General features: G+C 47.3%; 1 protein-coding gene across 16 annotated transcripts in view; it reads right to left on the reverse strand.

Annotated features, from left to right (window-relative positions):
• LOC118303994 (protein unc-80 homolog) overlaps positions 1-25,238 on the reverse strand; it is a 43,859-nt gene extending 18,621 nt beyond the window's left edge. For 5 of the 16 annotated variants that reach the window (XM_047335892.1, XM_047335924.1, XM_047335902.1 and 2 more), the window contains exons 1-34: positions 24,655-25,238; positions 24,116-24,164; positions 23,555-23,711; positions 22,898-23,238; positions 22,519-22,642; positions 22,342-22,406; positions 21,901-22,043; positions 18,515-18,788; positions 18,254-18,388; positions 17,837-18,053; positions 17,357-17,497; positions 15,801-16,069; positions 15,332-15,670; positions 15,099-15,230; positions 14,489-14,636; positions 12,837-12,887; positions 12,172-12,320; positions 10,462-10,625; positions 9,739-9,837; positions 9,322-9,530; positions 7,239-7,345; positions 6,917-7,070; positions 5,360-5,532; positions 5,046-5,258; positions 4,805-4,940; positions 4,049-4,182; positions 3,715-3,892; positions 3,395-3,634; positions 3,029-3,126; positions 2,748-2,951; positions 2,510-2,617; positions 1,767-1,905; positions 1,235-1,416; positions 251-382 (exon numbers count right to left, since the gene is read on the reverse strand). In XM_047335892.1, the coding sequence (XP_047191848.1) occupies positions 251-382; positions 1,235-1,416; positions 1,767-1,905; positions 2,510-2,617; positions 2,748-2,951; positions 3,029-3,126; positions 3,395-3,634; positions 3,715-3,892; positions 4,049-4,182; positions 4,805-4,940; positions 5,046-5,258; positions 5,360-5,532; positions 6,917-7,070; positions 7,239-7,345; positions 9,322-9,530; positions 9,739-9,837; positions 10,462-10,625; positions 12,172-12,320; positions 12,837-12,887; positions 14,489-14,636; positions 15,099-15,230; positions 15,332-15,670; positions 15,801-16,069; positions 17,357-17,497; positions 17,837-18,053; positions 18,254-18,388; positions 18,515-18,788; positions 21,901-22,043; positions 22,342-22,406; positions 22,519-22,642; positions 22,898-23,238; positions 23,555-23,711; positions 24,116-24,164; positions 24,655-25,070 (5,820 nt within the window). In that variant the 5' untranslated portion in view covers positions 25,071-25,238. The remainder of the gene's footprint in view (positions 1-250; positions 383-1,234; positions 1,417-1,766; positions 1,906-2,509; positions 2,618-2,747; positions 2,952-3,028; positions 3,127-3,394; positions 3,635-3,714; positions 3,893-4,048; positions 4,183-4,804; positions 4,941-5,045; positions 5,259-5,359; positions 5,533-6,916; positions 7,071-7,238; positions 7,346-9,321; positions 9,531-9,738; positions 9,838-10,461; positions 10,626-12,171; positions 12,321-12,836; positions 12,888-14,488; positions 14,637-15,098; positions 15,231-15,331; positions 15,671-15,800; positions 16,070-17,356; positions 17,498-17,836; positions 18,054-18,253; positions 18,389-18,514; positions 18,789-21,900; positions 22,044-22,341; positions 22,407-22,518; positions 22,643-22,897; positions 23,239-23,554; positions 23,712-24,115; positions 24,165-24,654) is intronic. The other 11 variants (XM_047335907.1, XM_047335897.1, XM_047335934.1 and 8 more) reach the window with 9 other exon arrangements.
• Between the last annotated feature and the right edge of the window lie 1,001 nt (positions 25,239-26,239).

Here is a 26,239-nt window from a genome sequence, read left to right on the forward strand (position 1 = left end):
CCAGGTCAAGTTGTTTGTGGTGCCACATCCACAGGTGTAATTTAATAGTCACTTATGTACATTAACTATATCTTGAAGTCAGAAGTAGCAATCATAATGAGGACGTGCGATTAACTTTTGATGCACTCAATATGAAAACATGACTGATTTTCTTTAAGGTATTAGTACATTTTTAGTCAAGTAAGTTAGTAATTAGTAAATTCACTGTATGCACAACTAGGCTAGCCATGTCAACAGGACTCAGACTTACAGACTGGTCTTCGTTGATTGGGTCCTGGACGCTGCCGGTATTCTGGGGCACCCAGGGGGGGTCGAATATGGGGACGCAGGGCATGCCCAGAATAGGAGACGGCAGGGTGAAGTTAATGCTGGGCGGAGGGATCTGAAACACAAGGCAAATGAAGCGCAAGTTGTTGAGACGATATTGTGATGCTGGAGGTGTTGGGTAACCCAGGATGGCGGGGGATGTTTGCCACGGTGGTCGCCCAACGTGGGGCCCACCACCACCAGACATGGAACGCAGCCGCAGCAGCTGTCAGTGACCGCGCTGGCTAAATCGGCGAGGGAGTTCGCAGGGGGGCGCAGCGGGAGCAGGCGACGGAGAGAAGGCGTCCGCTGGAGGCTCTTCAGCCCCGTGGCTTCACCGTTGGCCTCCTCCTCAGTGTGAGGGGAGGCGCAGCCACCGCCTGTGTGCCCAGAGCTGCACGGCCAATGTGCCCGGGACGTCTGCCGGAGCTGCACCTCTGGCGGCCCCGCCGTAGTCCCAGATTCATGGACCGGGGGCGCAGAGGGGCCCTGGCTGGCTTCCCTTCCCACTCCCATGTGGAGGCAGAGCCGGAGCAGGTCAGGCCCGATGGCTCCCCGGCCTGAAGCTAGAGATGGGGGTATGTGAGGGTCGCCTGACTTCAATTGTCTAATCACTCCCCAGGTTAAAAAGCCTGTGAAGGAGCTTCCAAAGGGGAAGAGAGAGACAGAGACGAGCGGTGTGACAGACGCCGGGCAGTGTCACCCTGCATTTCAGTCGGTTGGTGTCTTGTGTTCGTTCTTCATAAGAGTTACTGGTGAGCGGCTGTTGTTCTGGTGTGTGTTGGGTGACCCAGGTCGGCAAGGATGTTTGCCACAGATATGTTGTAAATGAAATATTTAGCCTACCAGACTCAAACGACAACCAGATGTCGGCACGTTGGAAAACCGACCTTATTTAGTGTGACAAACATGACATCAACGTTCGCACCTTGAAGATCTGCTGCGCTCCTTCCTCCATGCGAGGCCACACCTGGTAGCGGAAGCGCCACAGTGTGTAAAACTTCAGGACGGAGTTGATGCGCTGGCACGCCTCCTGGTGCTGGAACTCCGCCATCATCATTTCGGTCACCGCGTCGGGGACCTTCACCGCGCACAGAAGGAACATGGCCGCTGGAGGGGAGTCGCAGAGGGGAGAGCAGGGAAGCGAATTAAAAAAAAAAGCAAACGGGATTTAAAGGAGGGCAAGAGCGAGGACATGAAAAATAGGGCAGCGATGGAAAAGGGAAGAGGAATGTAAATGTGTGGGTGAGGGCAAATAGTAATAAACAGGGTTGGAGGGAAGAAATGACAAAATTAAATGGGAATGGCAGAAAAACAATAAGAAAATAAAGCAGTGAAGCGTCAGCTTATTTAGAATGAAATAGAGTATGTCACATCTTCTCACAATTTGACATTTCTGAACGTTCATGCACAGCGACAACCCCCAGATCCCTGTTGCACAGCCTGATGGCCTGACTCACCCGCAGCGGCCGCCATGTGTTCATCCACACTGAGCAAGAGCTCCCAGGCGGCGGGCTGGATGTCTCCGTACATGTCGTCGGTCAAGATGGGAGCGGCTTTGATCAGCAGCGAGAGTGGAGCTGGCGACAAGCTCATCACCTGAGATGGATAAATAAATAACTATGTGACACAGGCCAACAATGAGGAAAATCTGTTAAACAGCAGCTCGGCAGTAATAGTTAAGTCCCTTGTAAGACGTGATACATAATGCCGTATGGGACCAAGTGAACCACTGTTTTTTTTTATTATTTATAAATATGATACAACCGTTTAGATTGCATCAACATGTCTGTACAGAAACTACAGACATGGTAGAAATATCCGTCTTAATGCATCTGTCGTGTTTAAATGTCGGCCACTGGGAGGACAACGGCCTCTTCCTGAGCAGCTCAGCAAAACAAATCACTGCATTGAAAAAAAGTGCATTAATTGTTCAGAATTAATTTGGACCTGACCTAAACTGACTACTCTTGTTGCAATAAAATACGCTTTAACTTGAATATACTACATATTTTCTTTATATTTTTTCTTTATAATGACGCAAAGGATAAGGGATAAGATAATTGAGTATGTGTACAGAATGTTTGAATCTAGTGTATGGGTCAATGAAACAAGATCTTTCTTGCAGTTCATGTCATTTCCTCCTCTGGCTTCTGGTTATTTCCAGACGACTACAATAATACCTTGAAAAAAAACAAATCACCTGGTTGCGGATGTACTTGAGCATGCCCGTGTCCTTCTTCCCCTCCGCGTTGGAGTCGGTGGGTCTCCTCTTCATGGACGGCGTCCTCAGGCATGACTTGTCTGAACACTGAAAGCACAGATGCTTTTTAATGAACCGCCAACGAAAAACGAACGCATCCCCTAGTCGATTCATTCATCCCATAGAGTAAAAAAAAACAACGAAAAAAAAACAGGACACGCAGGCTTGTGAGTTCTACCTCTTTGCTTTTCTTTGCGCGCGCCCCGATGTTACCGGAGGAGCCGCCGTCCTCCCGCAGGCTGTCCACCGTCTCGCCGTACACGAGCTTGATGGCGCGGACCAGCCGGGCGCAGGAGCGGCTGTGGTGCTGGTAGCAGTGCGGGTGGCAGAAGTCGATATGGGTGCAGATGAAACTCTGCTGGTTGCACAGCAGGATCATGATCTGAGGCGGGAGAGAGAGAGGAGAGGGGGAGTTGGCATGTAAAAATTAATGCATGGGCACACGTGTACAGTACATACATGGAGCCAGGACATGTTGCGGTGGTAGTTGTCCTCCGCTCCTCCAGAGTTCTGGCCCTCTGGCTCTATGCTGGGCTCGCTGGTGCTGAAGGGACTGCCTGCAACAAGGACAATTTCCACAGAAGGGTGTTGATTCCAAGGTAATGTGTATTTTCATAAATGAGAGAAACACAATTAAATGAGAATGTGCTGTAAAGCAATCACACAGTCTCCGAACTGTCCGACCAAACTGCAAACAAGGAAGTGGCCCTTACTGCGCATTTATGTGTTCTTTGAGGATAACAATGAGAAGCAATTTTCGACGGACTATCAGCTTGAGATTGACATTATTTCTCCTCCGTCGATGTGTTTCCTCCCACGACTCACCGATGTCGGTGACAGTGTCCCTGCTGTGCGTCTGCGACAACAGACCCTCCTCGTTCTCAGACTCGGAGTCCTGGCGGGACAGCTTGGTGCTCTTGAGGCTGCCCGCCCGGCGAATGGACGACAGGGAGCCGCCTTTCTTGACGCGGAAGCTGCGGGCCCCTTTGATCTGAAGCAGCCGGGAGCCGCCGATGCGAATCTTCCGGATGGGTGCTGGGGAGGACGGGAGCGGCGAGAGATTATCTACAATCGTCAGTGAGTAAAGAGCAAACGGGGCGGTGACCAAACAGTTGACTCGGCCCAGTGCGACCTCGGGTCCTCACCCTGCGTCTCCTGCGTCCTCTTGTCGTCGCAGGTGGTGTCGGACTTCAGTGTGTGGCTGCTGCTGTTGAGCGAATCGTGTCCGTCCTCGTCATCGAGGATGCCCGCGAAGCTGATCTTCCTCTCGTAGCGTTGGCGGCCGAGCTCTGGGTCTAAACGCAAGCGGCAGCTGTCGAGGTCCTGCAAGCGAACATGTGAGCATCATCCGTGTTACGTGTTTCTGGTCAATTTTTTGGCACATCTAGCGATTTAATTTTATCAGCTCCCAGTTTATTGTATCTATCTATCAGTCTATCTATCTATCTATCTATGTTTTTTCAAGATCTCATTACTGACCACAAGCGGCTCGGTGCGCGGGCGTGGCAAGCAGGGAAAGGTCTCTCGCAGGAAAGTGGTGATTTCCAACAACAGCTGACAGGCGGCCATCTTCAGAGCAAAGGGGCAGCCACACTTTGTAGGATTGACTGTGTCTTTAGGGTGGGAATATATAAATAGAAGAAAAAAATGTAATATTGAAGTACTGTCTGCCGAGGAACACCATGACACGTTGAAAGCCCCAGGAAAAGTAGGTAAGGAGGCCTTGAGTAAAACAAAACGAGTCCGTCTGATACAAAATTAGCCTTTCATAGACATATCAGTATTTATGTTTATGTTTGCTGATATGAAAACCTTTATTTTGTAGAGTAAACAATGCAGAAAACATGTGCATTTGTGTTTACATTTTATGTTAAACTATTTTTTTTTTAATTTTCTTAGTTCAAGTTGAATATATTTGGGAATATTTGCATTTTCTTTAAGTCTAATTATGTATAATAAAGTTCATCATTACACTGTAAAATATCAAGCCTCATTTACATTTCTTTGTCATAAGGGTTTGATAGCTACATCTAAGAAATCATTGCCAAATTTTTGGTCGAAATATCGGAATCCGTATCAGCCCCCAAAATCTATATAAGTCAGACTCTAATTCAGAGGTGATGTTTTATAGTTTGTGATTTGTATGTTTGAAGTAGAACGGTAAGAATAACATTTAATAAAATCCCGTTCGGCGAGGCCGTGTTGCGAAGGTCATCAAACACTACTCTGACTCACTGTCGTCTAAATAATCCTCTTCCTCGTCTTCCTTTCTCATTCTCCGTTTGGTCTCTTCATCGTAAATATAACCCAGGATGTTGGCGGGGCTCTCGCTCTCAGAGTGACAGAGTTCACTGAGCCTCGTACCGATCGCCTGAGCAGATAAAAACACATAGAAACACACACACACACTATTAAAGTTATTATCTATATTATTATTGAGTTTCACCTCAAATAAAATGGGAAATCTTAAACTCACGTCTCCCCACTGGCAGAAATGTTTGGCGGCGTTCCACTGGAGTTTCTGGTTCCTCTTGTTGCCCACAACAGGTGACCGGCCCCTTGACAGGCCCCTTTTGGTGATGTTGACGTGGTGGCCTTTCATCCACTCTGGCCAGTTGCCGCGGTTACAGCGGTGGACAAATCGGGCACATTCGAGGAAGAGGGAGGCGCGAGCCACGACTGGAGCTTCCTGGGGGAAGCAGAGGATTTCAAGTGGTAGAGTCTGAGTACGCAGGGCGGCCCCCGGGCGACTTGCTTATACTGACGCGCCGCATCCAAGGGGAAACATACCAGGTCCAGAGCAGCAGCGAGGATGGAGGCGTCGGGTATGGTCCCCGGCTCACAGCAGTTCAGGAGGAACTGGAAGCGTTTCATACCTTGTCGTATGGCGCCCAAGTTCACCACATTTTTGTTCTTCATGGCCTCCTGGCTGGCTGCGAGACGCTCCTGAAAACCATGGGGACCTGCAGGAAAACATGAAGAGGAGGGTGTAACAGAACAGGTGAAGGGGTTTTTGTTGGTGTTGTTGTTGTTGTTAAGAAGCATATTTAGGTGGAATCATTTACACTTTTTTTTTTTTTTTTCACGTCAACACCAGCCCTGAGTAGCCACTGACACATGAAGCTGAAAGATGGTCACAGCCACTGGCAGAGTTACACTTGGATTTTCAATTCTATACAATATATATATATATAAATATATAAATATATATATAGGTAAGTATTCTAAAAATAAATAATAAAAATTCCGCAGGCTATTTTCAGGTCTCTTGCGCAGTGCTTTCATTATATTGTGCTCTCGTAAATCACATTGAGAATGACAAGTGTAACTGCGGCCGTACAGAAGCTGTACGCGGACAATTCTGTTTTAATCCCCTCACTGAACCCCAGGCGATGGAAAATACCACCAGACATCACCACAGAAGAGACGAGCGAGCGTCATGCTTGACGTGGCACAGAAATATGCTTCACAGCAGAAAGATGGTTTCATATATACGAGATGTCCCCCCCCCCCCCCCCCCCCCCCCGACACCTCCTTTCCTCGCTTTCCACTGTTTGATGAAAAAAGAGAGGAAGGGGTTCGTTACTGGGGAGATCGGGACGTGCACAGATGGACAGAAGGGAATGTGGAGTTGGCACGACAACACACTGTGACAGACGAAATCAGACCGATCAAATTTTTCATTCAATGTTAAAAGGCTGGTTTTTACAATTTTGGGGGAAATTATATAATCAGGAACTACATTAGTTTTAAGTTTTTTTCAAAATGAAAGCCACATAAGGATAAAAAAAATTCAATGAATTATAAAAAAAAAGAAAAAGGATGAGATACCATTAGCTCACATTAGCAAACATAAGCCACTGGTCATACCAGAGGCTGCAATAGCAAAAGCAGAGTTACATTTTGGTTTTTGGGTTTTTGTTTTAGTAGTTTCAATTAAGTTAAGGTGCATTTTACTGCATATGCTTTTTTTTTTCTTGAAGAATAAATGTAAGACATTTTACATACTCTCACTTTCAACTTCCAACCCCTACATTGTTTTTGTTTGTTTATTGCAAACGGTTCCGCAAAAAAGGAAAAAAATATCATGTGATTTATTCTGGAAAGCAAAATGCTGTTTAACACGTTGTTGAGAATTCAACGTCCAATTGCTGACAGAGTGTAGCAGGCACGTGTCCGGCGATGGAGCAACGACTTGCGAGGCGGGACGGGACGAGACAAGACGAGACACCACAGCACACGGACAGACAGACAGTGGGACAGTAAGGGCCGAGAGAGAGAGCGATAGACAAAAGGACGATGGGGCGGTGGGTGGTCGAGGGTCAACCCGGGGCGGGGGAGGTCTACCATCTTTCTCTTCTGTGTGGTGAATCTTGGATGGATTCCTCCTGCCAGACCTCCATTTACCGAGCCGCTTGAAGAAATTCTCCTCCTCGTCCCTGCCGAACTCCGGCCCCGCGGCCCCCCCTTCGGATAGCTTCACTGCACTGGTGAACTTCACCTGAGATATGAAAACACATCGATATTGGCTCAAAAGTGGCAAAATATAAACATACCAAGTGTAAATATATCATATGAACGCCAATGTGAACTGTATGGCTGATTCTGTCGGCATCAGACGGCAGCGGATGGGCAGCGTTATGGCAGCCGCCAAAGAGCCCCCTCTGACCTTTGAACTCTGTCGTATGAAGGAGAGTCGATCGACTGAGCTGATATCCAGCAGGTCCTCAACACCGTCGGTCAGTCCGGAGAGGGAAGAACGCTTGAGCCAGTTGCCTGGAGACAATGCGAATTAAAAACAAACGCACCTGGACAACCGACTCAACAGAACAAAGGATGGTGCAGAAACACAAATGTACTGTGCACACTGGGTTATGAAGGAAAGAAGGCTACACATGCGTACGCACACACACACACACACACACGGCTGGATACAGGGAACAAGGGGCACACAGGGCAGTGCGTTGACTCATTGTCTTAGTCGTTCCGGGTATTGAGCTTCATTCAAAGTTTGTTCAAAAAAAAGGAACTTACTTTTTGCGTATATTAAGATTACTATTAAGATGACTTTGGTCGAATGGCATTTGAAAAAACTGTGTCATATACAGTATATGCGTTTGTGAAAGTGAACCATACTGACCTACAAAGTCAGAAAACTATTTTGTTTTAAAAAAATTCATTTTGTTTTTAACTTACATTCCAAAGTTTCATAGAGACTAAATGCATCTTCATGAGAATCAGCCTGCCCCTCTAATATACATGTTTTGCAAAAATCCCTTTTATAATAAACCAACAAATACATGTGAATTAAAAGTAAGTAACTGCATCAAATTGAATGAATTTCTTACGAGTCAAAATCTAAGAACGCAGCTAATGCTCCCCATCCTAAGAGGATGTAAATTAGCTTTAGCTAGAGCAGCTAGTTTTTATTTTTACCCATTTAGCTATTGATAAAATACATATTTTATCCAACTGGAAATCATTACTATATATCATAACATTTTAATTACAAAAGTTCGTTTTTCAGCAAGCTTATTTAGCTTCAGCGTGTCCACGTGATGATGATAGCCAATGACGTGCAAATACAACTTGACCCCGGGTCGAGGAACACCGGCGTGCGCACGGGGAGAGGTGGCCAAACACAGACAGACATGACATCAAGTACTGTATGAAGATGGTTCCACATCCACATACGTAAGACAGAGAGAGTGAGTGGAAGGCGAACGGTCCCACGGCATGCTGAGGCACAAGAAGGAACACACAACAGACCAAAGAGTTGAAGTGAACTTGGGCCTTTTGCGACAGGCAGACTTCAGATGTTAGACAAATGAAAAAACATATCGCTGTACAGTATATGTTATGAGGTATGGACATGGTAATGCACAGTGTTACGAATAAGACATGATGCGGAAGGGATTGAGCGAGGGGAACACACATGTTGCCGTTTTTGGTTCTGCAGGTAATACACAGTATTTATGGTTAAAGGATATAATAATAATCTTAATTACAGCTGCAACAGTTTATCAATTAATCGACTAGTAATTGGTAATCGCCAACTTTTTTTGATAATCAATTAATCGGTTCAGGTAGTTTTTATGAAGAATTGAGTCAAACTTAAAAAATTTAAATGTGAATATGTTCTGGTTTTATAGGTCATCTATGACAAAAAACTAAATATATTTGGTGTGTGGACAAAACAATACATCGTCTCAAGGTTTGGAAAAAACACGATGGACATTTTTCACCATTTTATGGCCCAAACAACTAATCCATTAATGGAGAAAATAATCAACAGATTAATCGATAATGGAATATAATTATTAGTTGCAGCCCTAATGTTAACTGATACTTTGTATAATCATGATATATCATAATTATTATATAAAGATTACATTTATGATTTAGACTTGTCGAAATCCGGGCTCCAAAGTGATTCACAATTAATATAAATAACAAAATCTGATTTAAAAAAAACAATTCCAGAACAATTGAAACAAGGAAAATCAGGAAAATCTTTCAGAGTAAAGTAACTATTAAGATATGGAAGAAAATGTGTATTAACTAATGATCCTGATCTCCTCAAGGTTAACTATCGTATTGTACAGATTGAACCCAAACTACCAAAGCACAAACATGGCAAGTGCTCATGATACTAGTTCCCCCCTTCAGTCCAAAATTACCTTTTGGTTTTTTGAGCCCCGAGTCTATAATAAACATAATTCAGGCTGGTTAGAGGTATTACGGGCGATTACCTATAGGCAGCTTCAGCTTCTTGCGAAGTGAAATGCGGCGGGATCTGGACCGAGAGCGCCGGTCGGTGGTGGTGCCAGAGTGGGCGGTGGTGCACTCGGAGGTGTCCTGCTCCGACTGGCTGCTCGTGTCGCTGGCGGCGCTCTGCGACTTGAACATCTTCCTCCAAAAGTCCTTCCTGCCCAGCAGAGCGCCCGGGATCTGTTCTTCGCTGGGGGCACAAGAGACGGAAGAGAGTTGAAAATTCCCATCCACACTTCACAAAAGCAAACAGAAATTGAACTTTTACAAAAGTCTCTTTGTATAACAAGAAAAAACTGGATGAGTTGTAAAAGGTTTCCTGTTCTGAGCAGGGAAAAATGGCGGCTGGACTCGACACTGATGGTGCTTTATGGACACGCTGTGGGGTGGACACTCACTGTTCGGGGGTCTGGGGGGGTCTACTGGAGATGAAGCTGTGACACTCATCTGCAGCACCGGACACCAGACCCTTCTCCCCGGACACACCCGCCTCTGACCTGCGCGCGCACACAAACACACACACACACACCCGGCACAGACAGACAAACCAGCTGAGCTCTCCTGATGCAGTGAAGCCCACCGATGTGACTCTCCCATCAAACCCTGAACCTTTGGAGCTGTAGATATTTTCTGTTACTCAGTTATATGAAGTGAAGTATAGTTTCCATTTGCATTCGTTATACTCAAATCATCCATGCGGGTGAAAGTCATGATTTGTTTTAAAAATATATATTCTACCTACATTTCAAATTATTAACTTTATGCAGTTAAAAAAAAAAGGTGACACTTAAGAATCATTGGAGGTGCCTCCTGCCAGGGTTGCCCAACGTGCTGCAGCCACATCATTTTGAAAAGGAGAACGTCAAATCAGTCGCTCAAGCAGGAAAAACAGATGCAGAATGAATAAGTAAATAAAAAAAAGGCAAGCGGTGATGTGGAGCGCAGCACTGATTTGTCACACAAGGAGAAATGTCCACGTAAAATTTCCCACATGTTGACACATGTTGTCACCTCACAAGGGGGGAGGGTTTTATGGGCATTTCAACAGAGAGATGGACACACATTTTTACAAATCATAACGTCATTCTCAGACCATTTCCTGGACTCTTATTGGCCAGTACCTCCTGGGCACGGGCTGTTTGCCCTCCTCCTTCTCCTCGGGTTTCTTGGTGGTGGCGACCTTCTCGGCGCTGTCCAGGAGCGCGCTCAGCGCCACCCTGCGGAACACGTTCCCGTGCGCCTCCTTGATGAACTGCACCAGCTGGCGGATGTCACAGTACAGACCCTGGGAGGGAGGAGGGGGGGAGGGGGGCGACAGGGCGAGAGAGCGAGGGACGCGTGAGTGGAAATGGCGAATGGCGCGTGTGTGTGTGCGTGTGCGCTTGTGTGTGTGCGTGCACGACAAAGTGTGTCGGAGGAAGAGAAAGTTTAGGGGCGGAGAGGACTTTACAGCGAGCATCAAAACAGCGCGTGGGCTTTTGCACACGATGCATATGCGCGTAGACGTGTGGTGGGCAGGAGCGAGCTCGAGTTTGCCGAGGCGCCGGCTCCAGCTTGTGAGTGGGTGGCCCCTGATTTAGTGCCATAACCGAGTCCGCCCTTCAGAAAGTGTGTCATCTTCCACCAGCGCACACAAGTCATGCCAGCCTTCCTTGAGGCTCTCGAGGCACCACAGGGCAGTGCCTCACTGCTGTTAGTGGAGTTATTAACACAGACCTATTTAAGTTAGATTTAAAAAATAATCATAATAATAATACAAAAAAAACAATTTGCAGAATAACAGCTATTGTTTTAAGAATTACTTAGAGATGATGGAAAATGCAAAATACACTTTTTTTTATCTATGGATTGGGATTTTTTTTCTTCTCACTTCTCACTTTTACAATTACATTTTTGTGTTAGCATCAAGTAAAACTCAAAAAATGTATATGGACCTTTTATCTGTTACTTATGACGGGCCAGTTCTCTGTTTACACATTAGTAACATTAATGCATAATTAAGCATAATTAATTATTATTACTATATTATCAATGCGATCATCATTGAAATGTATTATTTTCTATCACTATACTTATTTTATTGCCAACATTAGTTAAGATGCAGTAACATTAGTGGTTTACAGTAGTAGTTAAGAACTTGGTTAAGTTCTATAACTTGATAAATTCATTATGAAAATGACGAAGATAAAATTTCAGATGGTGTTTTTTTTTTCTTTTTCTATTGTTTTGTGATTGTGAAGTGATTGTGAAACACTTTGTGACAAGTGTCTGTGAAAGGTGCCATTAGAAACAAACTGCTTGCATTCAGACACTCTTCACTTTGTCTTTAGCACTCGAATACATTTCTTTGCCTCATGTTAAAAACTGAATCACCTTTGTTTTGAGGATTCTGCACAAACAAACCTTGAATACAACAATTTAAACTATCAAAAGGCATCAGATCCTACATATAATACAATTATCTAGAAATTTATTTTCATGACATTTCCAATTAATTCATAATTAAATAAAAAGTGAAAACTTCCCTTCTAGAGACGAACGGAGCATGACCTTATTAATAGAGGGTGGCTAAGCACACCTCGTGTCCAATTCATCAAGTAAGACACAAGTGACCCTTCTTTAAGCTGAAATGAACCATTAATAAGTCAACTGCTACATCCTGCAAAAAGAAATACGAACATTGAATCTAAAGGGAGAACGGCTGATACGTGAGGCACAGACTTGGTCGAGGGCGGGCAGAAGGACGGATGATGTCACACACACACACACACACACACACACACACACACACACACACACACACACTCACACACTCACACACACACACTCACCAGGTTCTCCGGACTGTGCAGCTCGTGTGTAGTGGAGGCGCAGCGGGTGATGAGGGACTTGAACATGCAGCCCACCACCACCGCCTCCATAGTCTGGGCCACGGACTTGTTGTCCCCTGTGGTGAAGTTGTTCCCAAAGCCCGCCTTGTCTGCAAGCAACAGGGTGGCGGGAGGAGACCACGGATCACACGGGGGGAGGGGGGGGGGATGGTTTAGTCAGCGGGGGAGAGAACAATATTGACAGCTGACCACAGCTTGAGTATAAAACAGTGAGCCCGTACAACAGGGAGGGGAAATGGGGGGGAGGAGGGGGGCAGGTGGAGCAAAGGAAAAAGGTTCACAAAGCATATGGGGGGAAAAGCACAACAAAAAAGATACTGGGAGGGATCATGCAAGTGACTAAGGCCTGCTATTACAACATACAGTGTGGGGGGGGGGTATTCTCTTGGTCCAGTTAGATGACACTTAGAATCAAAATATGAACTCCAATTTAATCACACAAGTGTCAATTTTGGAGTTGCAGGCGCGTTTTTGGTCACTTTTTTGGACAGAGCGAGGGGTGCAGCGATGGAAGTGGTGCCGAGGGAGGGGTCGGATTTGGCGAGTATATTCATCTCACAGCTAATGGTGTTGACTGTTATTGATCATTGACCATGTGTATCTACCGATGTTTCTTTTTTTCGCCCTCCTGGACCTCTCACCTGCACTGCCGTACTCTGCAAGAGAAAAGAGGCGGGGCACAAGTTGATTGACAATCGGGCCAAGCACAGACATGTACGCGGCGTCAGAGAGGACGTGGCACCCCACCTCCGGGCGGAGGTGAACCTGAGACACGCACAAACAGACCGCCACACGTACAAAAAAACAACACACACACACACACACACACACACACACACACACACACAGACACACACACACCGAAAAACTAAACAAGGTGCCCTGTTCACTTTTCAGAATTAAAACACTCATCGGTTCAGTAACTTGCCAATTGCACAGCACTTAGTGTGACTGTGCCGATTGTAGTTTCCATGTAAAAGAATATGCGTCAACCATCAGGATTTCAGCGCAAAACTGAATTGGCATGTACAGTGTGTCTCAATGCTCAGCGATTAAAGCCGCCGATTGAGCGGAGATGCAATGGGCAAAGCTTTCGGATTGGCAAGTGTACAGAATGGATGTGTGAGTAAGGAAGGCGGGGTTTCGGCTCGTCGAAGTGGATGAAGAAAAAGAGGGGAGATGGAAGCAGGAGGAGGACAAAAAAGGGATGCGGACAAGCGGAGACGGCTGGAAGTAGGAAGGGAAAAAAACAGATATATACACAGAGATAGCGCTGGAATGCAAAGTCGAAGTGCAGGCTGAGACAGCAGTAGTACAATTCAGCTTTGTCAACCACGCAAGAACGTTACACTTGTCAAAATAGTCGAGCTTGTTATCTTATGCTGCTCTGTAATCTAGCACCCACATTTGACCTTTTTGAGTGTGATACAACTTACAGCTTCTCAAATGTAAAGTTGCTGCTTCACTAACTTTTGTTGTACACCTGAAGTTTGGGGATTTTGTTTTTTATTGGTTGGCCAAAACAAGAAATAAAAAAATGCATAATGGGGGAATTGTGCGATCGCTATTTTAAGCCAAGCTAATAAAGCCTACATTTTTTACAATTAGGCGATTTTTAAGGACGTCGGCATGCTGATTACCTCCGCCACGGAGGTTACGTGATTGGTTTAGTTTGACCCTTTGTTTGTGCATCTTGTTTGTTGTAAAAAGGATTACTCAAAAATGTTTGGATGGATTTGCGTGGAAATAAATAATTATTAAACTATTATTATCCACAAAAGGAGGTAATCCAGATCGGGATATGGATCCAAGATTATCATTTTATGAAGGATTCTTCACTATTACGAGATGGGGCATAACCTGACTGAGTCATATATCAAAACCTGACATGTTGAGTCACATCTTCACAAATACATACCTGCTAAATATCAGCATGTTAGCGTTGTCAACGTGAATTAGTGAACTCTAATCTTGTAGGCCGAAATGATTAATCTATGAATCGGAAAAATAATAAATAATAATAAAAATAAAAGCAATCATTACTTGCAGCCCTACTGCACAGCATATCAACTTTTTGCAACAGCAATGCAAACCCTGAACAGTGTTGGCATTCAAAATGAATGTTGCTCACCTGATTCACCCTATTTGTGCAAATGTGATCATTTGCATATTTATTGTGTTTCACGATCTGCATTCAGTCCCTCTCTCTCTCTCTCTCTCACACACACGTGCGCTCACACACACACTTCATACTTACTGTCAGTAATGGGCTCCATGCAGAAGCCCAGCAGCGCATGCAGGAAGTCCACAATGTTATTGAGAGAGTCTTTGTTCACATACTCGCGTATTGTCTGGCGAAACTGCAGCTTGTCCAGCTTATACAGGTTGGTCAGGCAATTCTGGGCCTGAGAGTGTAAAAAAGATTTGGAAAACAGGACACGCTGTGCATGAAAGATCAGGGTTTTTGGAAGCTGGTCTACTTTGTCTCAAAAATATAAATAAGTCGGCGAGGGGATGAAGTGGCTTTTTCCTTGCAGCAGGTGGTATTTTCATCACTTCTCATTGATTCCCATGAACGATATCAGCTGTCCAGACAGAATCCTGTTTCTTCTTTGCAACTTCTAATCTAATAATAAAAATATTGATGAGCACTGGGATAGAACAGCAGCTGCTCTGGAGCTATAAACCCATCTTATCACCCTTAAAATAGATAAGAATTATAATAATATATAGACCCTCAATATTCCATTTTTATGTAATTTGATCATGCACCACATAGAGGAAATTTGGTTAATAATTTATAAAAACAGCCCGCTGATTTGTGTAAAACTGCTCACGTCCAGCCGAGATAGAGTAAAGCGTCTGACCTGCATCCTGAGGCGGTCCCCTGACAGACCGCGGTGGCCCTCGCCGCAGCCGTAGGCGCAGCCCAGGGACTTGACTATCTTTATCAGCATGGTCAGAGCCAAGCGGTGGGCACTGAGGCCGGAGCCTTCTTCCTGTTCACGGGCGGGGGCGGGGGATGGGCAACGGACACAAGCATGAACACACGCAGGACTTTAATTTACAGCACACTTCTGAACGTGCAGCTCAAACGCACCTTTTTATCATTATCCTTGTTATTCTTCACGTCGTCCTTGCTCCCCTGCGCACTCCCTCCGCCACTTCCCCCTCCTCCTCCGCCTCCGCCTCCATCTCCCCCTCCGCCGCCTGCTCCCGACGCTGCTCCGCCCCCCTGCGCGCCTCCGCCGAGGCCTTGACCCGGCGGGTCTTTGGCTCGCGCCTCCTGGTTCTCCTTGTTGTCCGGCTTGGACAGCTTCTTGCCCATGCCGGGCACCACGCCGAGCTGCAGCAGGCAGTCGATGATGTTGAGGGCCACGTCGCAGATCCTGGAGCTGATGTCGTGGCTGAGGACGGCGTAGAGTGCCCGCAGGACAGCCTGGAAATCAGTGTTGAAAAACACAGTAGGACAAAGACAGACATTCTCACTGGTGTCACACTGTAGCAGCAGAAAGGCCGTAACTTCCATTCACTGAATTTGCCCCCAGGGATCATTTAAGGTCACGTACAGTGAGGTCCAGCATGCCGTTCTTCAGCACAAAGTTATTGGTCCCCTCGATGTTCTCCCCTTCCTCCAGACAGGAGTAGTTGATGCAGGAGTCGGTAAAGCTGCGCGGCAGGTTGGCGCAGGCCAGCGGCTCCACGGCCATCTCGGGCACGGCGACGGGGTTGCAGAGCTTCTTCATGTGCTCGGTGAAGAAGTCGGCGTAGCCCACGTTGAAGGACGCCACGGTCGTGTTGAATGCCGCCATGGTGATGGTGGAGATCTGCGATCGGACTTGAGGTCGCAGAAGAGGGAACGGTTGTCATGTATTGTGATTACAGGAGGTCCTGCGTAATAGTTTTTTTCTAATCTTGAATTCTCTATTGATTCCTCTTTGGACTCTTTTTTACTGGATCCAATTGTTCAATTTTGGCACTGTGCGCTCCCAAAACTTTTTACTTTAATGGTATAGTTTGCTCCTATATTGACGAATAAGTGCTTCCCTGTTACAGGGTAAGGTTTTCAGGACCCAAAATGCAGAAGTAGGACAAAGGAAGTTTGGCTTGCAGGAAACACAAAGTCCAAAACTCAAACGAACAAGGTACAAAGTTGAAAACCTGAGGAATCACCAGGGAAGTTGAACATGATGGGGTAATAGACTGTACTTGGGAGACGAACAGAGCAGGCAAACTGGACTACGGAGTAAACCAGAGAGGAGATAACTCGACACACGTGAAACACATCAGGATGGGGCAAGCAATCACAAGACAGTGAAATTAAACGAAGACAGGAAGTAAAAAAAAACAAGAAACCACTGGGTGAGTAGATTCAAAGCAAAGAGCAGCAGATGATCACATTTACATACTTGTTATACTTTTATTATGAAAGGCTTTAAGGCGTCATTCAAATGCCAAATGTCCTGATGTTGCAAATAGTGCATGTGTATGAATCAAAGAATGGTTAATGAACTATAAGTTTTAGACTAAGTTAAGTTAAAAAAAGGAAAATTTCTCCATCAACACAATTGCTCGTAATTTTTCGTTGAATCGCCGCAGCTCTGTTTTCCCTTGCTGTGGACACGCAGACGTAATTAAGATCGGAAAAATACAAGGCTCGTATGAAAAAGTTGTGTGTAAATTGATAATTGTCAATGCATCCGGCACGCGCCACTTCAAGTTTGTATTCTATCGCGCAGAACGATCTTCTGTTCTCAGTGAGCCCAGGAGCATGTGTGTGATGCAGTGTGGAGAAAAGAGTCTACAGCCAGCGACGTGACTTGTATGTAAATTAGCAACAACATTATTGTTGTTGTGTAATCTCGTCCTATTGCTCTGCTCTGCAGGCCTCAGCGGAGACGCAGGCGCCAGCCCTTCCTTTACGGTAGCTGAGGACATTAACATGATTCAACTCTGTTTGTTATCAGATAAATATCAGAGAGTCTGCACTTTGAGGGCTGAGTCTGAATATGGTTTGCCCACTCCTTATTCGCTCTCATCTTGGTCACGACTCCACCTTAGTTGGTTTTTCGGTTTTGGCTCTCAGGCCCACGTGCTCCGGAGCACTGCTGCGCCGCCCGCTTACCCTCTTTGACGGTGTTATCGCTGTGGCTGTTGGAGTGGTCGGGCATGTCTCTGAGGAGCGAGTGGTGGGAGTGAGAGTGTTTGGCGCTCAGGCTGTCGGCGTCTGCGGCCTCGTCCGTGCTGCCCCGCCGCGTGAATTTGCCTGGAAAAAAAGAAATGCGACAGAGAAACATTTCAGAGTTTCAAACACACACACACACACACACACACACACACACACACACACACACAATTTCTCCGTGCCTTCGGCAAAGTTTAATCACACTTCTCTGTGAGAGCTAAAAAGAAACACCAACGTTAATGAAGTGACCTAATTCACTAGCTGACAGCTAGATCCAGACAGAATCTCTGACTCACCAAACGAAAGCCCAGGGGCTGAGGGAAGGGAGGACTGAGGACTGAGGACTGAGGACTGAGGACTGAGGACTGAGCGACATGCAATCTATTCTCGATTTTTGAGCGGTTTGAGCAGCCGCATTACCCATGATCGTGGCCTGCCAGCCGCCGCGGTCCAGGGCTCGCCGGTCGTCGCCCAGGCCGGAGAAGCTGCCGAAGGAGAAGGTGCTGCGGGTGGGCGAGACGTCCAGGTGGTCCTCGTGGAGCAGGAAGGGAACCCCCATGCGGCGCTGGCGCTTCTTTCCCGTGTGATGGAAGGGGATGGAGCCCTTCCGTTCCCGGTCGTCACGCCGGTTCTTAAACTGAGACGGAACAGGAGGAGAGGTGCTCGAGCCGCATCCGTCGCAGTCATGCAAAACTTTCCAATGCCAGATTTAGAAAGGTTTTATGTTTTGTACTTTCCTTGTCTAGTCCAATAGATGCCATTTATCTAGTTTTAATCTGATACAGATAACGTGTATATTTAAATGGATAAGGGCCCATGAGGGTGTCTTTCTCTGACCTTCTTGAAGATGTTCATGCCCAGGTCCGAGGAGAGGTCTGGGACAGCCTGTCGACGGAGGTTGGTCAGTGACACCCTTGCAAACGTCTCCGTGCTCAGCGACTTGCCCTCTTCGTTGCATTTCAGACTCATATCCTGCAAAACGCAGCGGAGGACGCAAATTCCGTTACGGTCAGGATGGCAGCACGATAGCATGTATCCTGCGCGGTAACAAAGAACAAGATCTGTCTTTATGAAGTCCAAAAGATTTCGTCACGCTACCTGGGTCTTGTGTGTGTTGACCAGCGAGGGCGTGGCGGCGACCATGGAGCTGCTGCGCGGGCGCGGCAGGGGCGTGACCAGCGGCTCCGGGGTGCGCTCGGGTCTCTCCTCCAGGATCTGCCTCAGGCGCTGGAGGTAAAACATCAAGGCCCAGTGCACGCCCTCCTCCGTCCAGTGGGGCTGTAGCAGGCAGCGCAGCACGGCCACGTCAAAGTACGTGGCATAGCGCGCGCGCTGGGCCACGGATGTCGGCAGACCCGCAGGGGCCGATGTCCTGGGATGAGAGGAAAGACACAGGGGGGTGTTTTACTTGTTTACCAACTGTTAGAATCAGAAGAACTTTGTCTTTCTAGATTCTCAGTGAATCCACAGAAGACGTCTACTAGTCTGCTCAAGTGCCCCCTAACTTCAGATTTCAGTAATATTTCCTGTTTTCTTTTTTGTTTTTTTAATTTATATTTGGTTAAGCATGTATTGTTGTTTTCTGATTTAAAGAAAGAATAAAGTGGGAAGGGGATAGGAACAGTCAACATGAAGGGTGGACAATGACAGAATCAACATGAAAGCAGAAATTGTGTATGGGGAAACGACGGAAGGAAAAGACACAAATTGATTTAAAGCCGGAGAATTAATGCAATTAGGAGGAACTGATTGTGACATCATAGAAAGGCTGTGACATCATAGAAACCTGACAGCTGCTTGACCAAAACATTTAAATGTCCAGAGAGCTTTGCATGTGTTTTGAGCCCACTTGCTACGAAACGCAACAATTACAAGGTGTCACCGCCTCCTCCTGTTGTATTAGCCTATCGTGAACTCCCGCCACACTGCTTCATTAATAATGCATCAGGTAGAGAAAAAGAGAATGGTAAACAAGGGCACATCCTCCCTCCAGCGGCATTGGAAGCAGCAGCATGGAGAGCAGTAGCCGGAGCCTACGTGAGTCCACTATAAATAAGCTGGAGTGAATGTCAGCTGTTTGGGAGAGGGCTGCAGATCGTACGGAACGCTGTGGAGGAACACACGAGAGGCGGAGAGAGGCCGAGACAGAGGAAGGCATTTAATCTCGGCCGCTGTAATAAACGGAGCAGGAGGAGATGGTCGATATTGACATAAATCACTTAGAGAGCGGACTGCAGAGGGAGGCTGTATCATGTTTCACTGTCTAGCCTGCACACACACACACACACACACACACACACACACACACACGCTGACTCTCTGCCTGCTGCTGTTGTGTCAGGTCGCTACGGAGACCGAGTGACGACAGCCGCCCCGGGGCCCAGCAGCAGCCCAGCCTCCCTCCAGCTCCATGCGGTAGGGGAGATGCAGCAGCCGGCCGTTGCCATGGAAACTGCCTCAGCATCGGCAGCGCTCTGGCACGGGATGAGTAAGCTGCATTAATCGCAGCCGGCTAATGGTGGAAATATCTGGGCGCTACAGCACGGCACAGAGGGGCCGTGCTGAAGAGAAGATTTTGAATTCAGGGGACATTTTCATTTGAGATGATGGGCCGCCCCTTTCAGGATCCCTCCAACTGCAATCCGACATCGTAAATAGGCATGAAATAAATTCTTTCTTGCAGTCATAATCCCGTCAAATGTCAACATTCTGTTTTGCTGTATGTATAAAATCTACCGTCGTCTCACTTCTCTCACTCTCATCCTGTCGAGCAATTAACGCTCCCACTAGTAACACACAAAAGAAAGCTATTAATCTGCCTTTGTCGGGCGTGTGCAGCAGAACAATGGGAATAAATCTCCCCCTTCCTGCATATTACCATGTGACGGCTCAGAAAACCCTTTGGTGTTTGAGTGTATGAGGATATTACCAGCTCGGGGGGGGTGAAGCGAGAGGCGTTGGACGTGACTCGTTTGTTTGTTTGTCAGAACCGGATGAAATGAGCATCGGATGGCTCGTCGACCTCTAAACCGACATCACTCTCATCCCCTCGGCCCACGGGTTGGGTGCTTCGGGATGGTGACAGGCCGGGGCATTAAGAACTTAAAACCCGCAGTGAAAGCCCACGTGGGATGAGCTGCGGACTGTGTCTGCAGAGCCATGTTTGGTGTTTTATGGTAACGCGGTGAATGTGTTTCGTGGGATTAAAACCTGTGGATTTCTGGTTTAAAAAAAACAACCTGATTTCTTCAAGCTCGCAGGGGAATGACTTTAAAGCATAATATTTCTTGGGGAAACTCTTGTCATCTGGTGAAAACCGAGCATGTGAAACATGCCAAAGCGACCACGGATTGAGCCCCTGCCTGGCGCCGAAGACCAATCAATGCCAAGCTTCGCCGTGGGCAGACTGAACAACAAGGCGGGCCATGTCATGCCGGGCCAGGGACACTGCCAGCGTTAAACGTACAGCACATTACTTCAGCATAATTACCCTGGTTGATGTGGGCAAATGTCAGATGGTCAGATCTGCAAATGCTCAAGCACGACGAGGCTCTGTGTGTGTGTGTGTGTGTGTGTGTGAATGTGTGTTGCATGTGCGTGTGCTTGACTTGAAACGGCACTGCTCAGAGCAACGCGTTACACAGGGGAAGGGGGAGCTATTCATAAACGCCCGAGCCCCTCGCGAGCGAGCGAGCCGAGCAGCGCAGTGGGTTCGACAGACGGTGCCGCAGGGCTAAATGTTTAGCCATCAACGAGATGATGTCACCAGCTCTGTGTCGCAGGGGGTCACTGATAAATCACCGCTTCAAACCCGCAGCTGGCTTCTGGGACACGATTTAATCTTTCTTTTTGGAAAGATCAGAACGGACCATATGAAACTACTCTAACGATTGATACGATAGTAAAGATGCAAGAGCATGTTCCTGCAAAGCTTCTGGTATCAGTGTTAAAAAAAGCTGGTGGTGTGTCCTTCGATTTGGATATCTGTTGATATATCTGACGCTTTGTTGTCTCTGCATTCACACTCTTTGGGAATGATGTGTGTTACCACCCTGGTTGTGTAATGTTGCTCCCTCCTGTTGCTCTTAAACTTGATCATTTTTCCTGATTCAATCCTTTGGTGAGGGTTTATTTTTTTTCTCATCTGAATCGACAGTCTGAATAGTGTCCTTTTGCTGTAAAGGCTTTTAACCATATTTGATTCATAGGAAAGAAGGATGTAAGGAGATAAGATGCATCCAACTAAATCCAGTAAAATAAGATCTACCCTTGTTGTTTCGACCAAAAATGTACTCTGCTAAGCATTGTACCAAATATTTGTGGTGGAGGATGAGTGTTTCTGTCATTGGGTTGTCGGGTTGGACGTGTCCCATTTGGAGTAGACTTGTTGCATTTGCACTTTTTATGACATCATCGCCTCCATGACACGTTAACACAACTCCCAAATCGAGAGTCGACAACACAGCATCAGCTGCGTATCTCACTTTTTCTTGGAGGGGCCTTTGACCGGCGGGAGTGGTTTGGAAGGGCCGCCTTTCTCCACCGAGTTACCACGGCGACAGCTCTGCTCTCCAGCCGTGGGGGAGGAGGAATCCGATTGGGCGGTCTCGCAAACCACCTGAAAGCCCTGTGGGTGGGGGAGAGAGAGAGATGGACAGATACTGTACACGGGCAGGCAAACAGGTGGAAAGACATACAAGAAGACCCGCAGTCCCTGGATCGTTAAAGGCTCTGAGGCTTGACCCTGGCTAACCACACTAATGTACCGCGGATGGCTGGTGCTAATGAATATTAGCAGCCCCCCCCCCCCCAGAGGGAACGCTTATGGCAGTGGGGGAAGGGGAAGAAGCCGCCGTCTCTTTGCCTGAACACATTCAATCAACATGCAAAGTGCAATCCGACAAAGATCTGAGCGCTCCACTCACCGTGGGACCCGGGTTGCCAGATCCACAGGGGCTGCACTGGTTGTTGACTGGGGAGTTCCTCTTGGCTGTGGAAACAGGCATGACGTGTCTCCATTATGAGGAAATAAACATGGATGAACTCCTTGACGGCTTTTAAGGAATGGCGAGGATTTGATACATCCGTTAACTTTCCCAAACCTGTCACGATGTTTCTCACAGGTTTGATGAGTGCAGCGAAGGCGGGGATGTCGGGCTGCCGGTGCTCCCACATTGGCTGCCAAATCACCAGGCCACTGGCTAATCGGAAGGTCAGGTCCGACTCCTTAAAAAAAAAAAACGAAATCATGAGATCATCGTGTTATTGGATCTTTTTCGTAGAGCACCGTTATCGTGTTGTGACAGTATACAACATGCGGTCATTTAATTGTGCAGTTGGGAAACGGTGTGATACCCGAGAGTACTGTAACATGACTCTTGTATCTGTTGGTACACACAGATCAATAGTAATAGGGTGACCCCGAGGATAATATCTATAAGCTTTAAACTCTAAAAATTCTCCCAGGGAAAGCAAGCAGACCTTTATCCGGTGAATGAGCGGCGCAAACAGGAACACGAACAGCTCCACGGTGGCCATGCTCTTGTGGAACAGCTTGGTGCGAGCGTGCTCGTCCTCCTCGAGCAGGGAGCCACTGTGCCGGGGGCCCGACCCCCCCAGGGCCGAGCCGGAGCAGGAGCCCGGGGCCCCCGGCGACGAGCCCTGGTTTCCCACGGGCTGCAGGAAGGCGCTGCTGCTGCTGCCGCCGGACCAGCCGTGGCCCAGGCTCGGCTCGTGGTTGCACTCCTGCGCCGCCTCCAGCAGCATCCAGTGCAGCGTGTGGAGCAGCTTGGTCTCGGCCACGCCCAGCTTGTCCTGGTGGCCTGTCGGAGGTCAGAGGTCAGGGAGATCGGGGGGGGGGGGGGGTTAATTATGGACGTTTGCTTTTGTCCGACGAATGTGTATCTATTCAGTGTACGTTAATGTTCTGAAATGAGCATTTTAAAATAGATGTATGCTGTTCTTTTTCCTGCCCCATGATTGACAACTGTGTTGTGTTTGCAGGGTCAAGCTGTTCTGCATCTGTCCCGCTACAGAAAGAGCATCCGTTTCGTGCTCTGTCGGATGAGGATAGCCTGGATGAGGGCTGTCAACTCAATGCCCGCGGCGGCGGCAAACGTGTGTCCTGCATGTCCTCACCCAGCTTGTTCCTGTTCGACAGCAGGATGGAGGTGCAGTGGAGCACATGGGGCAGGGCCGCCTGGACGAGCTCCCAGCGGGAGATGCTCTGGATGGCCTCTGACAGGGCCGGCGACAGGCCGTGCAGCTTGTTCTCCACCAGCACCCGCTCAAAGGACTGGGGAGGCGGCCAAGGGAGAGGGAGAGAAAAAAAGGAACATCACGCCAGGAACTAAAGCCCTTCTTTTTTTCTTTGACTATCTGAATGTCCCACATGGCCTCAAGCAAGGCGACGCCGGTTGGGGGGGGGGGGGACAGGCGGCTCTGTTTTGACCCACAGGGATCTGGGAAGAGTGTCATTACGGATATGAGTTTCCAAAGGTCTGGCTCCTGGGTAATAGGAGGAAGCAAAGGGAGGGGGGGGAGGGGGGAACTAATTTGCTAAATGCAGAATCAAGAGCCCACTTTATCTGCAGGTGCATTAAAGGTAAAAACGGATTACTGAGGAGGGAGCGATTAGTTCCCGTCACCACACACACACACACACACACACACACACACGGCTTTATGAAAATGACTTACCACACAAGACGCTTCATACTGTTTCCCCAACTTTGGACGCAGAAATGCGCTGGAAAACATGAAGACAAACGGAAACAATCCTTGAATGACATTTCACGTCTTCCAATGTCAAATTACTTTCTTTCTTTTTTTTACACAATGTCACAGGTTCCGTCTGCCACGGCCCACTGTCTATGTTAAAAAAAACCACAACCCCCCCCCCCTGTAAATTCGATTTACAGGTGTGACATCATGAGAGATCTGCATCCATCTCAGGGCACCATCCCTGCAGACCACCCACCATTTAAAACATGCAGCCGTGCAGCCAGTGGACTGAACACACACCTTCAGCTTCCCATTCACAGATTGAATCGTAATGAACCAACACACACACACACACACACACACACACACATTTTGACGCCTGACAACAACAACAACAACACCAATAAAAAATCGTGTCGGGCAGCGGCTGTGCCACCACTGGCTGCTGTCACATCCCCGATCCTGCTCGTTTTTTCCCGAACACCTGTTATCAATTTCCCCGCACGCACACCGACCTGGTCTGCCTCCACAGGAAGGTCTGGATGGGGAACGGTATGCCCTTCCCGCACTCCGGCTCGTTTTCGTCCAGGCTCTTCCTCTTCACCATTTTGGCCGGTCCTGTGTGCGTGTGTGTGTGTGCGTGAGTGTGTGTGTGTGTGTGTGTGCGCGCGCGCGCGACCACCGGGACGCCGCTCGCTCTGTGCCCAGGTGACCGGCGAGCTTCCCTCACGACATGATTGGGTTCGTCCTGCGTAAAATGGCTGCAAGTGTCGGTCGGTCGGAAATAGAGGTGGAGGGAGACGGGGAGAGAGGGAGGGAGAGAAAGATAGAGAGAGAGAGAGAGAGAGAGAGAGAGAGAGAAAGAGGAGGGGGGGTTCGCTCTGATCCTGATTTCAGCACCTCCCTCGCCGGACAGTGACAGTTGATTCATCGGCGGCGGAGCTTAAAGACGCAGTGTGCACATGTTTACGCGGAGGCGTGCGTATCCTCTCGGTGGCGCAGACGGCGAAAAAACCGCAGCAAAAAACCGCTGTCGACACACCGCCGGCTGCGTGGTGCCATCCCGCACAGGAGGCGCGAGACAACCCCCCCCCCCCCCCCCATTTTGGATATCAACAGGTTGCGCAATAACCCGCATGGCGGACAACCTGTGCAGTGGGTCTTCGGAACGAGCGTGATACGCGGCCACGTCAGCACGCGCCGGTGTTCCAAGGTCCTGCATTCAACATTGCAATACGTACTAAGTGAACATAAAAATAATAATAAAGCAATTGGCTACAAAATGTACGGATCAAAAGTAAAGGTAATATTAGAGAGAACACTTCACATAAAGAAGGAGTGCGCCTCGATAAATTTTATTGTGATCTTCAATTGGGTAGTTTAAACTATAGTATAACGCATAGTATTTAAGCTGAGCTGATCATTTGTTTTGTAAAGTCTTTTTCAGCAAAAAAAAAAGTGAGACACATAAATGTATCATAGTAGAAAAAAACCTGCAGCGATTCAATATATTTGACCTGACATAACATTTTGGTGGACAATTAATAAGCAATGGTTATTGTAACTGAGGATGATATCTGCACTTTATTTTTTGTCCCAAATAGGTGTTAAGCTTTAAAACTAGATGCAACCAATGCAAATAGATAGACATGCTGGACAGTTACCACCTGTAACAAGCAAACTGAACTCCATCTGTACAAACTGATGGGAGGATACGGTATGATGGGATGTTTTTCCATCAGCCACCAACCAAGCAACTATAAAAAGAAGAACTATCATTCCAATTCCAATGAGACATTTAGGGTTGAGAAATAACATAGTACATGTGTATGAGGAATGTGAGAAATTACAAATTATAGGACCTTAGTTCAATGTTAAAATAGCAAAAAAAAAACAAACAGAAGGTCAACTGATGGCTCAATCTCTCAAAAAGAATCGATTAATTTTTGGGCAGATATGCTAAATGTCTAGTTCCATTATGGTCTTCTTTTTTTTTTAACTGTTGGTTAGAATCACTTTTCATTGTTTTTTGATATTACTTGGACTCTCTATATACCAGACTATTTATTAGTCGGGATCAGAAAAGTTCCTGGAGTCCCT

This window comes from Scophthalmus maximus, chromosome 1 (assembly GCF_022379125.1).
Source record: "Scophthalmus maximus strain ysfricsl-2021 chromosome 1, ASM2237912v1, whole genome shotgun sequence".
Classification (NCBI taxonomy): Eukaryota; Metazoa; Chordata; class Actinopteri; order Pleuronectiformes; family Scophthalmidae; genus Scophthalmus; species Scophthalmus maximus.